At 42.9% G+C, this 14,406-nt stretch overlaps 1 protein-coding gene across 8 annotated transcripts in view; it reads left to right on the forward strand.

Moving 5' to 3' along the window:
- epha6 (eph receptor A6) overlaps positions 1-14,406 on the forward strand; it is an 85,316-nt gene that overhangs the window by 48,916 nt on the left and 21,994 nt on the right. For 7 of the 8 annotated variants that reach the window (XM_054731837.2, XM_054731840.2, XM_054731841.2 and 4 more), the window contains one exon: positions 1,745-2,089. The exons of the other annotated variant lie outside the window; for it this stretch is intronic. In XM_054731837.2, the coding sequence (XP_054587812.2) occupies positions 1,745-2,089 (345 nt within the window). The remainder of the gene's footprint in view (positions 1-1,744; positions 2,090-14,406) is intronic. 8 annotated transcript variants of the gene reach the window in all.

The raw sequence follows: 14,406 nt of genomic DNA on the forward strand, positions 1-14,406 counted from the left end.
AATGGGTTAGAGAGCACATTGAATCCTAGATACGGTTCCACGGCCTTCACCGGTCACAGTCCCACCCAGGCTGGGATAGGGAGAAAGAGTTTCCATAGCGACAGCAACATTCCAAATTTCTTCTGAGGGGAGTTTTCACTTCAGCCTCACAGGCTTCAAGGGCACCCGATTCAGATAACAAGAATTTTTTGGGGTACAGGCAGAGATAATTTCCTCTCTGCCTTAGAGTTCTGTCAGTCTTCAACCCCTCCAGGTCCCAATAATGCCATTATCAAACTATTCCAATCTGTACTGATCCGTCAACTCTCTCCTTAATCGAATCCACCTTCTGTGCCAGAGCCTGAATCTCAGCCAAAGTTCCAAGCTTACGACTCATCTCGACAATTATATGAGTCTGTGAGTTTACAGCATGATGCATTCCATCCCTGAGCTCCGGAATCAAGCCAATATTCCTCGAAAGCGCATTAATTTTCCGGTATGCCAGGTATCCGCTCAGGCCAAACAGCGGGAATCCCGACACCAAAACGACAAATATCCAAACATCTTCAGAATCCTCTACAGACAGTTGAGAGAGGCAGATCAAGTTCCACTGTTTCCAGGAGTCCATGATATATCCAGCTGGCTCTGTCCCAGAGGGGCATCCAGGAGCCCGTTCTCCCCTTCTCATCGTAGAAAAAATGTTGTCAATCGCGTTGAATGACCAACTGATTAGATCCATATTTAATAATTTCCAGTTTGCAGAAAAAATGCAGAGAAGCGCCGTGTGCAGGCAGACAGGGCAGAGAGCCTTGGGAGGAGCAGGGAGGGAGAGGATAAAAAAGCGTCTGTACTCTCCAAGAGCCGGTAGAAAAACACAACCTACATGCGATGTACCGACATCTGATTTTTAGTCATGCCATTTACAAACTTTTATAAGCTGATGACAGGCGTGGTCGAAACACCCATCATTAGTTTTAATTTAAACTGAAGTACAACATATGTGTGATCCAGGGCGTAAGGCAAAGCAGGTTAGAAAATAACGTTTTTAGCCCCGTTGACTTGCATTCATTTTTTAAATTCTTCTGGGACCCATGAGCCAACCGGTAAGGGAAGCGACTTAGGCTCCCTATAGAAAAAAGCTAACCGCTAGCATTACTGCTAACAGCCATAAAGCAGGTAAAGATCACCCTCTAGAACACCTACCTGCTTCACAAACCTATCAAGTGTGGTTTTTGGTCAGCAGAGAGCTGCAGAGTTGTGTCAATTATGAAACAGTTCAAGTTTCTAACCCAAAAGTCACGTTTAAAGAACTGACTGTTGTTACTTTAAGAATTACTTACTTTTAATATTATGCAGAAACTTAAGCAGCTTTTTAGCCTCATTTAGGTGCATTTATTTTTTTCTAAACAACTAAAAAGACTCATTAGCAGGTGTGAAACTGTCTGACAATTATAAGCATGAAATTGACAATTAGCATGGTGGCATAAGACACTTCACACCCACATGCCTTCACATAGATATTTAGAGAGACATTCAGAAAGCTTCAGATTTTCTGCCAAGTCAGCTCATCTTTGAAAATAAAAAAAGACGCGTGGACTGCCAGAAATTGGTGTGTGGAAAAATTGCTGGAATTAGGACTACACGCTGAAAGACAACCACCCACTCAGCTTAGACACCCAATGTACTTGCTAAGAATTAAATCCGTATTGGCAGCTAATTTATCTAATTGTTTTGATCGTTGTGACATTTCTTTTTCCCTCCTCAGGGCCTCCATCGGCTCCCAGGAACCTGGTCTCACTGATCAATGACACCGCTCTCTTCTTGCAATGGACCCCTCCCGCTAACACAGGAGGAAGAAACGACATCACCTACAACATTCTGTGCCAAAGGTGTGATGGAGGCGACAGCGGTGAAACACAATGTGAGCCATGTGAGCCAGACCTGCACTTCATCCCTCGCCCACTTGGTATAACCGGCACCTCTGTGGCGGTGCTGGATTTTGCGATGCACGCAAACTACACCTTCCACGTGGAAGCGGTGAATGGTGTCTCAGAGCTGGGTGTGGCTGCGCGCTCGCTAGCAAACATTACCGTCAACACACACCAAGCTGGTAAGCTGCAAAGCTTCTCTACTTACTGCTTTAGTTTGGTTTCCTCTGGTGTAATCCAGCTATGAACGGTCACATTTCTCCTCTACTTTGTAAAATATTTGTCTATACCGGCCTGAAACCTGAAATTGAGTTGCAACCAATCGTTCATTACCACGATATGATTGTAATTTTTCGATAGGTTGGATTGGTTAGTTTTTTATTCAGTCGCCTCTTTGTTTTTATTTGAGAAATCATCTTCTTTTGGTTTCAGTGCTTCTCCCTGTGTCATCTGCTTATTGTTTCCCTCTGCTCCTCTGTCATTCAGCCTCATTCCTCATCTGTAATCAGCTCACACATTTCTTTTCCTGCAGCTAGTCTTCCCTGCAAATATGTAGACGTCCTGATTACTCAGAGACTCACTGTTTTCCTGCTCTGTTAGCAAAATGTGAACCCATCCATCCTTCAGCTGGTGCCTATCTCCAGCCATCATCAGACGGGAGACGGGGGGCACCCTGAACAGGGCTAAAATATTAGAAAATAATTCTTTGACAATAATAATTCAGCGTAAATCTACAACTGAGTAACTTTTAAAGTCAAGCCAATTTAACATTGCTGCCCCGGCTGATTGATTTTTGAACAGACAAGAATATAAGTAAAAAATTATCAGTTTTCAAGATATTGAGCAAATACTTTATTTAGTAGTTGCTAAAAATGTGTCATGACACAAACTTTGCTAACAAATCATGCAAGATGTGTCAATTTAGCCTGAGGTCACACCTAATATGACTAAAGCCGGAGCCACACTGTGCATTTTTCAGACGTCTTAGATAAATCCCTCATCGTGAACAGAATTGTGTCAAAAATGGTGATTTGCGAGTCTGTGGCTCTGCAACAGCTTACCGCACCCTCACGACCAACGTCAGCCTCCAACAGTCTTCAAGCACTGCTTGAAAACCCACGACTCCCATCTGCAATCAACCAATGAAAATACACGCAGGGAGTGATGCGAACGGCTAGTGACGGGAGTACAATGCAAGAGTGGAATAAGCAACATTAGCAACAGTGGAAGCTACATGCAGGAACTAATAAAAAAAATGTTAACGGCAGCATTTTTTTTCTCTTTTCAGCTTTGGCGTTTTGGTTAGCTGTCAGCTATTACTGACGTATGCCTTTCAGGGGGGCACTCATGACGTAGCGCGTCCTGCTAGAGTGAGACGTTGTGCAATTTGGCTCACTGAAATCTTGCGCCGTACAATGTGCCACTTTTCTGGAGTTCTCACAGTGTGACATGAGCAGTCCTGTGCGACGGCTGAAAAACACACAGTGTGGTTTGAGCTTAAAACGGCTAAAACTTTATCCGTTTAGAACGTAAGAGGCTTTTAGCTTTGACTCCTGGCATTAAAGCGGGTGAGTGATATGCATTACATTCAAAAAATGGTAGATCTTTATTAACGATTTAGCTTTCACTGAGTATATTCGTCTTTGAGTCTGCATTTTAGATCCTCAAATACAAATCATTACAGCGGATTAAACAAGTTTTGCATTTGGGCAAAAAATAATCTCAGGGTTGGATTATTTTCTAGAGGCATTTGACTATCATTAACTGTAAATCCTTATTTAGGTTTGTTGCATATGTTTTGAGGCATTTTTCTGGGATGAACTTGCAAGATGTGAATAAATAAAACAAACTGAACAAATATAAGAACATTTTAATCTACTTTATAACTGCTCAATTGGTCCTTTTGGCCAGATGCTCAAAACTTTGTCTGCTTTTCTTTTGGAAGTTACTTTTAATTGCTTTATTGTAGGCTTGCATTTAAATAAATTTACAACCTTAAGTGCGTATACTGTTAAATTATCTGATCCATGTTGAATAATTTGGTGTTTGATTGCATAATGTGTCTTTCTGCTTCCTGCATCTTCTGCCTCCACCTCTACATCCACCTTAATGAGCCAGTGCGTGAAACACACTTCTGACCCTTGAAGAGCTGACAGAGCCATTGTGAGATGAACTTAATCCTAATTAGAATAACCCAGCTGACCTGAGGTTTGCTGCGCCGCAAGTTCACAAAAAGATCATTGTCCTAGGTTTATATTAGTTAAAATAAGACATCTGCAGCCTGAGACTTAAATCTCAAGGGCAAGGAAATTGATAGAATAATCAATGAAGAAGGTCAAAATGAAGGATGGGAAAAGGTGGGTTATGAAGTAATACTGGAGTGTATTTTCTCCTATCAACATCTAACATCTAAAGCAAACAAATAATAGACAACTTATGCAGTGGTGCTAAAAGTGTGTATGCAGTGTATGCAATGCATAGAGGCGCCAGGCTGGAGAAGATGCCAAAGTGATGATGCAAAAAATATGTTTAGTCTGCATTTCCTGTGTTAAATAACAGGTGAGTATTTGTCCTTTTGTGTAGCTTCAAATTATATAATTATTAACACAGAAGCACGTCAGTGATTAGGCGCCCCTCCGTTTCTTTGCCCCTGATCTCATGGGGTTAAAAGTAACGGACATAACCAGCTGTGTTTCTACAAGCAATTCACCCGAGACCCTGTAACGCTAACATTCTAAATGTTGATGTGATGCACTGAAGTAAAAGCAGCAACCATGTTTTTACACGTACTTTGTAACATAAATGAGATTAAATAAGCCCAAATATTATTTTATTAACAAAACAGCAGAAAATAACTCAACTGAATTTAGGTGTTGCAGGAAATTAGATTTAAAACTATTAAAAATGTAAATTTTTACTGATTATCTTATCAACTTCCTCTGACACAATACGCACAAACCAACAGTCATTTTATTCATTTAAATGTAAACTATTACCAGTCGAGTCGAGTCGCAGTAAGCTATGATTAAATCCAGCCTTCTGCATACGTTGTACTCTGGGATTTTCCAGTTAGGACGGCTCAGACCACAGTCAGTCCACCAGTGTGACCAACTCATTTTGCAGACTTGCAGACTGTAATTTCTCCTCTCATATGCAGTGAGAAGTTTGCTATGAATAATAAATGCCTGAAGAACATCCACCTTTTTTCTGCATTGATCCCGTTCATCAGGCACTTATGCATCTGGAAACCATGTGGTCTCCCAGGTCCTTCCAGCTCCTGCTTGATGAAGCCAATTCCTTCTGCAAAGTCTGAGTGTGATTGGTTCTGCAGCACAAGCATTTTAAACAGATAAGAACGATGCAAACAAATAGATCTAAAGAAAAGCAAAACAAACTAAAACCTATAAGATCCAGGAAAGAAAAAAAATGAATTATCGCCCTTTAGAATGAACTACTGTAGACTGAATGAGTGAGAAAACAAAGAATCATCTCAATATTCAGGTTTGGGTTTTAAGGATCAAGCTCTGCTCTTTAAAGCACATTGCTGCTGGTGCAAATGATAATTAAAAGTTTTCTAACTAAACGACAAATCACTGTTCCAAATTCCTTCTGGGGACAGATTGTATCTGGAGGCTTAAATCATTTTTGCTCTGTTGAGTTTTCTAAAGTTTTGGTCTGTAGAGGCAGAAAAGTAAGAAATAAATGTGGAGAATATTTGGAAACAGTTCTCTTGATGTTTATGTTTTCATCAATCCTTATTTATTTTAAATTTTTTTTTTCCTTTTTTGTCGGTGAACCAACTGAAATCCTAAACTTTGAAATGGCAAAAATGTAATTTGTACCATTTGGGTATCATAAAAAGTAGAATCATGTTTCCATTCCTTCCACTGATTTAAGAGAATTCCCCAACACAGGTGGCTTTTCATAATGTGTTAGAATGATAAAAACCAGAGGTTACGCTAATCCAGTTAAATCAAACCAAGGTAACCATGGATTACTTATAATACATTCCTCAGGTGCTAATCAGGACTTCTGTGGAAAGATGATGATCAATTGTCTCATCTGTTGCGTAATCACTCTGAACAACCTCAGTTTGATGAAACAGAGATTTGCGTGTTAGACTGCTTCACCAGTGAGTGATGTCACTGCTCAGCACCAAAAAGCATGCATGAATAGTAATAACATTATATCATTTTATTCTTTAATCGAGTCAGAGAACAGAGAGCTGCGGTGTGATGTAAAATGTGGTGTTCGATGACCAGAAGAAATGCCATTTTTTACGCTGCTCTGTGAGACAACAGAGCCTCGTGAACTGCGTCATTTTGGCTGCATTTGCTGGTGTAACCCAAATTTTAAAGCAGCGTGAACACAGCCTATTTTCTTTTCCGTCCATTCTGCTTCACCAGCAACATCTGCTCATGTCACTTCCTACTGAATTACAACCAGTCAGCGTTGGTTAACCAAAGAATCCACTCAGCGACTCGGAAAATGGTCCTTTCAACAAGCCCGCTGGGGTGGAAACACGCACAGGAAGTTCCCGTAAAATTACCCTGATGTTTTGGTAGTGGAAACATGCCTGAAGGTGGGCATTTAGCCAAGATTGGTTTAAAACATCATTAAAGACACGAGGTTTAAATCTAATCGTTAATGCTCGGTATACACACTGAGCTAAACCAGTCATTTTGGTGCACATGCAACTAGAAAGTGTCACAGTGCTCCTACCATTTCAGATCATAATTATGCGTCTGTGACTAGCTGTTAGCTCATCAATCTGGACAGAGCCTATTCCTCCAAACTGAGGCCTTTTAAAGAGCTGTCTACAACAGATGACATGTTAATTGTTCACGTTTTTTCCTCAGAGTCCAACTAGAAAGGATCTGAACTCATGCTGAAAGGATCAGCATGAGTTATTTTGTTCTGATGACTGCTCATGTTTGCAATTCAAGAATCTTCCCCCACAAATCAAACCAACTTTCAAACAGAATATTTTATTCTTGTGGCTACAAAATATTAATTTAAAGCCAGTAAGGAAGTGATTTGTGCTGATGCTATCAAAACGCCACGACTTGTCCTCATTACAGAAGTGAAAAGGAGAATCCAGCAATTTTCTTGTGTCCAAACCACAGAGTTACTCTGAGACTGATGTAGTAGTCACTTAGAAAATGAAGCCGCTATTTCATATTTCTTCTCATCAATCCCATAGTTTATAAATGGAAGAGACTGATCTCATAACTGTTATTTATAATAATTTATTGAAGTTTTCTCTCAGATTTTCTGCATTCATCTGCAGTGATTTAATTTAATTGCTTTGTTTGTTTATTTATTTCCCCAGCAGTATAGAGTGCAGCTGGCTCATCGATAAAAGATGCACCAGTTATGTTGTGTTTATCCGGCTGCCATTTAGTTGGTCATTCCTCATGGCTAATTTTCCTCTAGAGGTGTTATTTTTGGAAGGATATCGTGCAGCGATGAGCTGTCATCCACCATGAAAGCAAGATGTCAGGTATCTATATGTGTCCCTGCATATGGCTGCATTTCCAGCAAAGGCAGCCAGACTGATGGGAGGATGTCACAATGCAAAGTATTCTCAGCAGAGGAGGGGAGGCAGCCAGTGGGAATTTCTCCGATTAGGCTGTTCAGACGGGATTAAATTGTCAAACAGCTTTTTCCACAGCAGACTTAGTGTAAGCGTGAACATAAAGAGGCTGCTGTGCAAATAAGCAGCCAAACAAATTCATACAAACAAGACATTTGCACACATGCACCACCCACAGACATGCATTTTGTTAGCTAGTCTTTCCCCCTCATGGCTTTCTCGCATAAATTTCTCATCCATGAACAAACAGGTTTTTTTGGAGTCTTCTTTAAATCAGAAACACAAACCTCATATGTTTTAATGTTCAGGTAAGATGCACACTCACAGTTTCTTCAAACAGAATGAAGCCCTCCTAGTCTACAATGCAATTTGTTGCATTTATTCAATATTAGTTCAGGTATTTGTCAGAAATCGCAGATGTGCACCTTTAACAGTTATCTGCAGAACTGGTTTTACTCTCCACCGTGATGCTCGCTGCTCGTCGGTGGTCAGCTGTCGTCCTGACATCTCTCTCAAAGCGGCAATGCAGAGCAGAGCAGAATGATGTCTATATTTATGAGGAGTGAACTGCACTCTGCCCAGAACACGCTGTGGGCTAGTTGTTGCTCTGCAAAGCATTTGTCACAGAAGATTCCTCCCACTATGTTCACTGCAGCACTCTTTGAAGAAGCTCAGAGAAGTCAGCACAAATTTGTGTAAGGAGTTTGCTGCACAGATCAGAAATGTGCTCCTACAATAGGAGCAAAGGGGAACCATAAATATAGACTATCTTTGTGTTGGAGGTAAGCTTTAAGAGAAAATATTTTAAAAAAGGGTAGTAGAAGAGAAAAATGAAAAGTGGAACGGGAACGGGAAAAAAGTGTTTTGTTAACCGTGCTTAGTGAGATAAATGTTACCTTAATTTGCAGAAGTCGGGACTCGATTCACATGACTTGGACTCAAGTCAGACTCGAGTCATTATTTTAATGACTTCTGACTAGACTTGATAAAATCTATAAAGACTTACGACTTGACTCGGACTTGAACGCCTATGACTTGCGACTTGAGTCTACTTGCATCTGTTGACTTGATGATGACTTGATCGTCCATCCATCCATCCATCCGTCCATCCATCCGTCCATCCATCCATCCATCAATTTTCATCCGCTTATCTGGAGTCTGGCCGCGGGGGCAGTAGTCTAAGGCGAGAGGCCCAGACATCCCTCTCCCCAGTCACTTGGGCCAGCTCCTCCGGAGAAATCCCAAGGCGTTCCCTGGCCAGGTGAGACATAGTCCCTCCACTGTGTCTTGGATCTACGTTTAGGTCTCCTCCCGGTTGGACGTGCCCAGAAAACCTCACCATGGAGGCATCCTGACCAGATGCCCGAGCCACCTCAACTGGCTCCTCTCAATGTGGAGAAGCAGCGGGTCTACTCAGAGCCCCTCCCGGATGACAGAGCTTCTCATCCTATCTCTAAGGGAGAGCCCAGCCACTCTTCGGAGAAAACTCATTTCGGCCACTTGTGTCCGTGATCTCGTTCTTTCGGTCACTACCCAAAGCTCATGACCAAAGGTGAGGGTAGGAACGTAGATCGACCGGTAAATCGAGAGCTTCGCCTTCTGACTCAGCTCTCTTCACCACGACAGACCGGTACACCGCTCGCATCACTGCAGATGCAGCACCAATCGGCCTATCGATCTCACGCTCCAGTTTTCCCTCACTCGTGAACAAGACCCCGACATACTTAAACTCCTCCACTTGGGGCAGGACCTCATCCCTGGCCCGGAGAAGGCATTCTACCCCTTTCTGAATCAAGACCATGGTCTCAGATTTAGAGGAGCTGATTCTCATCCCAGCTGCTTCACACTCGGCTGCGAACCGCTCCTGCGAAAGCTGAAGATCACATTCTGATGAAGCCAACAGGACCACATCATCTGCAAAATGCAGAGACCTGATCCTCAGGCCACCAAAACGGATGCCCTCCACACCTTGGCTGCGCCTCGAAATCCTGTCCATAAAGGTTATGAACAGAATCGGTGACAAAGGGCAGCCTTGGCAGAGTCCAACTCTCACTGGGAATGAGCCTGACTTACTGCCGGCAATGCGGATAAAGCTCTGACACCGGTCATACAGGGACCTAACAGCCCGTATCAGAGGGCCTGGTACCCCATACTCCCGGAGTACCCCCCACAGGGCCCCCCAAGGGACACGGTCAAACGCCTTCTCCAAATCCACAAAACACATGTAGACTGGTTGGGCAAATTCCCACGCACCCTCCAGGATCCCCCTAAGGGTATAGGGCTGGTCCAGTGTTCGACGGCCAGGATGAAAACCACATTGCTCCTCCTGAATCTGAGGTTCAACAATCCAATGGACTCTCCTCTCCAGAACCCCTGAATAGACCTTACCAGGAAGGCTCAGGAGTGTGATCCCCCGGTAGTTGGAACACACCCTGCGGTCCCCCTTTTTAAATAAGGGGACCACCACCCCGGTCTGCCAGTCCAGTGGGACTGCCCCTGATGTCCACACGATATTGCAGAGCCGCGTCAGCCAACACAGCCCCACAACATCCAGAGCCTTAAGGAACTCCGGGCAGATCTCATCCACCCCTGGAGCCTTGCCACAGAGGAGCTTTTCAACCACCTCAGTGACCTCAGCACCAGAGATTTGAGACGCCAACCCAAAGTCCCCAGACTCTGCTTCCTCACTGGAAGACGTGTCGGTGGGATTGAGGAGGTCTTCGAAGTATTCTGCCCACCGATCCACAACGTCCTGAGTAGAGGTCAGCAGCACACCGTCCCCACTATCGATGGTGTTGGTAGCGCACTGCTTTCCCCCCTGAGGCGCCGGATGGTGGACCAGAATCTCCTCGAAGCCGTATGGAAATCTTGCCCCATGGTCTCACCGAACTCCTCCCATGCCCAGGTTCTTACCTTGGTGACCACCCGAGCCGTGTTCTGCTTGGACTGCCGGTACCAATCAGCAGCCTATGGAGTCCCACAGGACAAAACGACCTGATAGGACTCTTTCTTCAGCTTGACAGCATCCCTAACCAATGGTGTCCGCCAGCGGCTTCGGGGGTTTCCACCACGACAGGCACCGACGATCCTGCGACCACAACTCCGATCGGCCTCCTCAACAATGGAGGCACGGAACAGGGTCCATTCAAACTTAATGTCCCCCGCCTCCCCCAGAACATTTTTGATTTCTGTCGGAGGTGAGAATTGAAGCTCCTTCTGACAGGAGACTCTGCCAAACGTTCCCAGCAGACCCTCGCGATACATTTGGGCCTGCCTGGTCTGACCGGCATCCTCCTCCACCATCTGAGCCAACTCACCACCAGGTAGTGGTCAGTTGACAGCTCCGCCCCTCTCTTCACCCGAGTGTCTAAAACATGCGGCCGCAGGTCAGATGAAACAACAACAAAGTCGATCATCGAGCTGCGGCCTAAGGTATCCTGGTGCCAAGAGCACATATGGACACCTTTATGTCTGAACATGGTGTTCATTATGGACAATCCATGACTGGCACAGAAGTCCAATTTTTGATACTTTAGCAGAAAAGTGGCACGACATGAGCAAAAATCATAAACCAGTCTTCGTTCTGGGTTTGATCTTGATCTGCTAAATGAAGCAGCACTTTGTTTATAAACAAGTTCAGTTACACTTCCTGCTTGTTTGAGCAAATAAATTAAGATTTAAGAAGCTTTAATTCAGAAATTTATTTATTATCATTGTTATAAAATTGAAGTTGGACAGATGACTTGATTATGGCTTGAAAATTCAAAGTTAAGGACTTGGACTTCCACATCATTGACTTTGGACTTGACTTGGACTTGGCTGTCTTTGACTTGGACTTGACTCGAGACATGACTGGAAAGACTTGTGACTTTCTTGTGACTTGCAAAGCAGTGATTTGGTCACACCTCTGTTAATTTGTAATTTCAGCACATTATTGGATCCATTTTTTATCGTTTTTGTTTTTCTAGCATGTGGAGAACTAAAACCGTTGACTTACTGTAGATAACATAATTTCAAGCATGACTTTAACTTGTAGTGTAATCCAAAAAGGTTCAAATGAAGGCGACTTCTTTGGTTTCTTGAAGATGTTTTAAATTCTGACTGGAATATGGGAGGGTCAAGCTTATAAACTGCAGCTGTCTGCTGTTAGCCTAGTGAACTAGACCAAATTCTTGCTTTGCAAAGTTTGGTCTAGGCATGCTCCATTGGAACATCCGCAGCTCCTACCAGGACTCTGGCTAGCCAATCACAGCGCTCTAGAGGGGTTTCAAACACATAAAGAGCTGTGATTGGTCCATAATGGTGGGCCAATCATAGTGCTCTATCTGCTTAGTGAACAAATCACAGAGCTTTATCCGCTTTGTGGGCCAATCAGGGCACTCTATATGCCTGGTGGGTGGGATGATGCAACAGAGTGAAACAAGAGAATGTCACATTCATTGTCCAGTGGAATGCGGAGATCATTTGAAAGACAACGGTAGAACCCGCCCCACAACCGAGAGCCGTCAATGGAGCGTGGCCAGACTAAATAATACATTTATTTAGTCTGGCTTGCCAGGCTAGTCTGCTGTTGCTTAATGAGCAGAATAGACAACACACAATAGAGCCGAACGACACCAACGACGTGTCCTTTCATTTGACACTTTAAAGTGTCTGTTGTGTAATCTAGGGATTTTTTTGTGGAGCAAGTATCAAGACTTGTTTTGATTACACATGTAGTGACGTTTGACGCCTCGTTGACGGTCCGTACCACGTGACTGATTCAGAACAGGACAACAAAAACACTGCTGATTCCCTGGTCACATTTTGTTGTGGAATTGTTTTCCATACTAGATATTACCATACCACTTTATTTATATAGCGATTTGAACACGGCATTAAAACTGACCAAAGTGCTGCACATAAAACAACACAGGCAGAAATACTCACATGGGTCATAAAAATAAAAACTACACTAATCCACGGATTTAAAATTGAACAACCAAGGTGGAAAGAAAGATGACAGAGTATGACTTAATGCTTTATGGTTTAGGAGGGATCTTTACATTAAGTTTACAAAAAATATGTATAAGACTACAGCCTAGAGGCTCTTTTATGCAATGTCAGGATTGCAGAACTGTCAAGTACGCATGGGGCAGGCATGGCCAATCAGACGTTAGCAAGTATCAGCAGAGCCAATACATGAATTTATGGACGGTTCTAATGGGAAACGGGCTTCAACACAAGCGGTGGTTTTCTGCTTGGTCCTAGTGAACCAGGATACAGTTATGGATACAGATACACTATGGATAAAGGAACCTGTATCCATAGCGTAATTTTGTGTTTGGATGGTAATAAGTGCAGGGGACAAAAATGGACTTTGGAAAAAGTAAATTTTTTCATCTCCATGTATAAGCTTGACCCTCCCTCCAGTCAGCATTGACAAAGCATCTAGAATGAGAAGTGGAATGTCTTCAAGAACTAAAAAAGTTAATTTGCCTACATTTGAACCCTTTGGATTATGATGACCTGGATGATTCAGAACCTTCAGCAGCAAACCTGTAGTATACATTTCTGGAGCCAACTGGTAAACAAACACAAATGATGGAGACGAACATCACAGCCAAGCTGTTGGTGATTTGTCTTCAGGGTCCTGTACACCAAATCACATTATTAAAGGCTAAATTTCTTATATCCTGCAGGGTAAATTAGCTCCTTTTCCCTTCATAAACAGCCATTGTAACTTTTGTTTACTGGTGCAAAAAGATCCATAATGTTTATTTATTTATTTATTCCTTGAGGGTACTTAAGTGAGCATGGTTGGCAAAGTATCGTGGGATTATTTTCCGTCAGTAACGTCATAAATAACGTTGGTGAAAGAGCCCCTAACCACATGACTACAGATTCAGAACAATAATCCAGACAAACACTATGAGATGTAGAAATACATGAAAGAAGTGTATTTCTTAAAGGTTTAAGGCGTCTCAGCCCAGCAGAGTAATTGAACTCTTTTTGTGCCTGGGAGAGTGATTGAATATTCTGCCTGAATTCTGCCAGAAGCTTGTTAACAAAATAGTTTGTTAAAAGTCAAACTTGCATCATGAGATTGTTGCATGCACTGCATTTTAATCTTCTGATGCATCACAAATCAGTAAGCATTAATTAAGAGTGTATTTTAATGTTAGAACTCACTAAACGCTCACTGTTGCCACCAGAGTCTGTAGAGTTCTCAGTCATTAAATTATGCTGTTGAAAAAGATTTTGACCAGTCTGGATAATTTTTTTCTGTTACTTGGTCAAAGCCTTTTGTCCTTTTGGTCTCATCCAGTAAAGAGTGACTGTTTTCTGCTGGTTTCTGGTGTCCTGGTTCAGAAGAGGAACCCTGCTCCCACTTTGCTCCTTTTTTCTTCCCTTCAGTTATTTCTCCTCTGTTTGCATTCCCACTGCTCTGGGAATAACGCTGCCTTCTATTTTTATGCTCAGATGCTGGGGAGATGCAACCTCGTGGGATTTCGTTACAGCTTTCCCTATTCAGCCATTCGCTCGCTCTCTTCTTGCCTTTTTTCCGTCTCTTTGAGCGTCCATGGCTGAGGGTTAACCCATTTTTATGTGTTGGAATCAGTTGCAACACATTATTGAAAGAAGATGCAGGAACGGTGATCAAGCTGTGATAATTGTTCTCTTTAGGTTGCTCATCCATACCAAGAGGTGTTTAGAGAGTTGACTGATTTGTGCCAAAAATAGCTTTTTGCACAGGAGTGGATGGTAAAAAAAATGTTGATGCTCAGAGAATTATTTGTTTCTCTCCCATGGATAAAATTATACCGTGCAATAAGTGTTCTGCAGACAGGATTTTTCTCTAGTAATATGACTCTCAGGAACACCCCTGCCTCCTAAGTAGGCTACGCATGCAGATCTGCACGG

This window comes from Nothobranchius furzeri, chromosome 9 (genome assembly GCF_043380555.1).
Source record: "Nothobranchius furzeri strain GRZ-AD chromosome 9, NfurGRZ-RIMD1, whole genome shotgun sequence".
Taxonomy (NCBI): domain Eukaryota; kingdom Metazoa; phylum Chordata; class Actinopteri; order Cyprinodontiformes; family Nothobranchiidae; genus Nothobranchius; species Nothobranchius furzeri.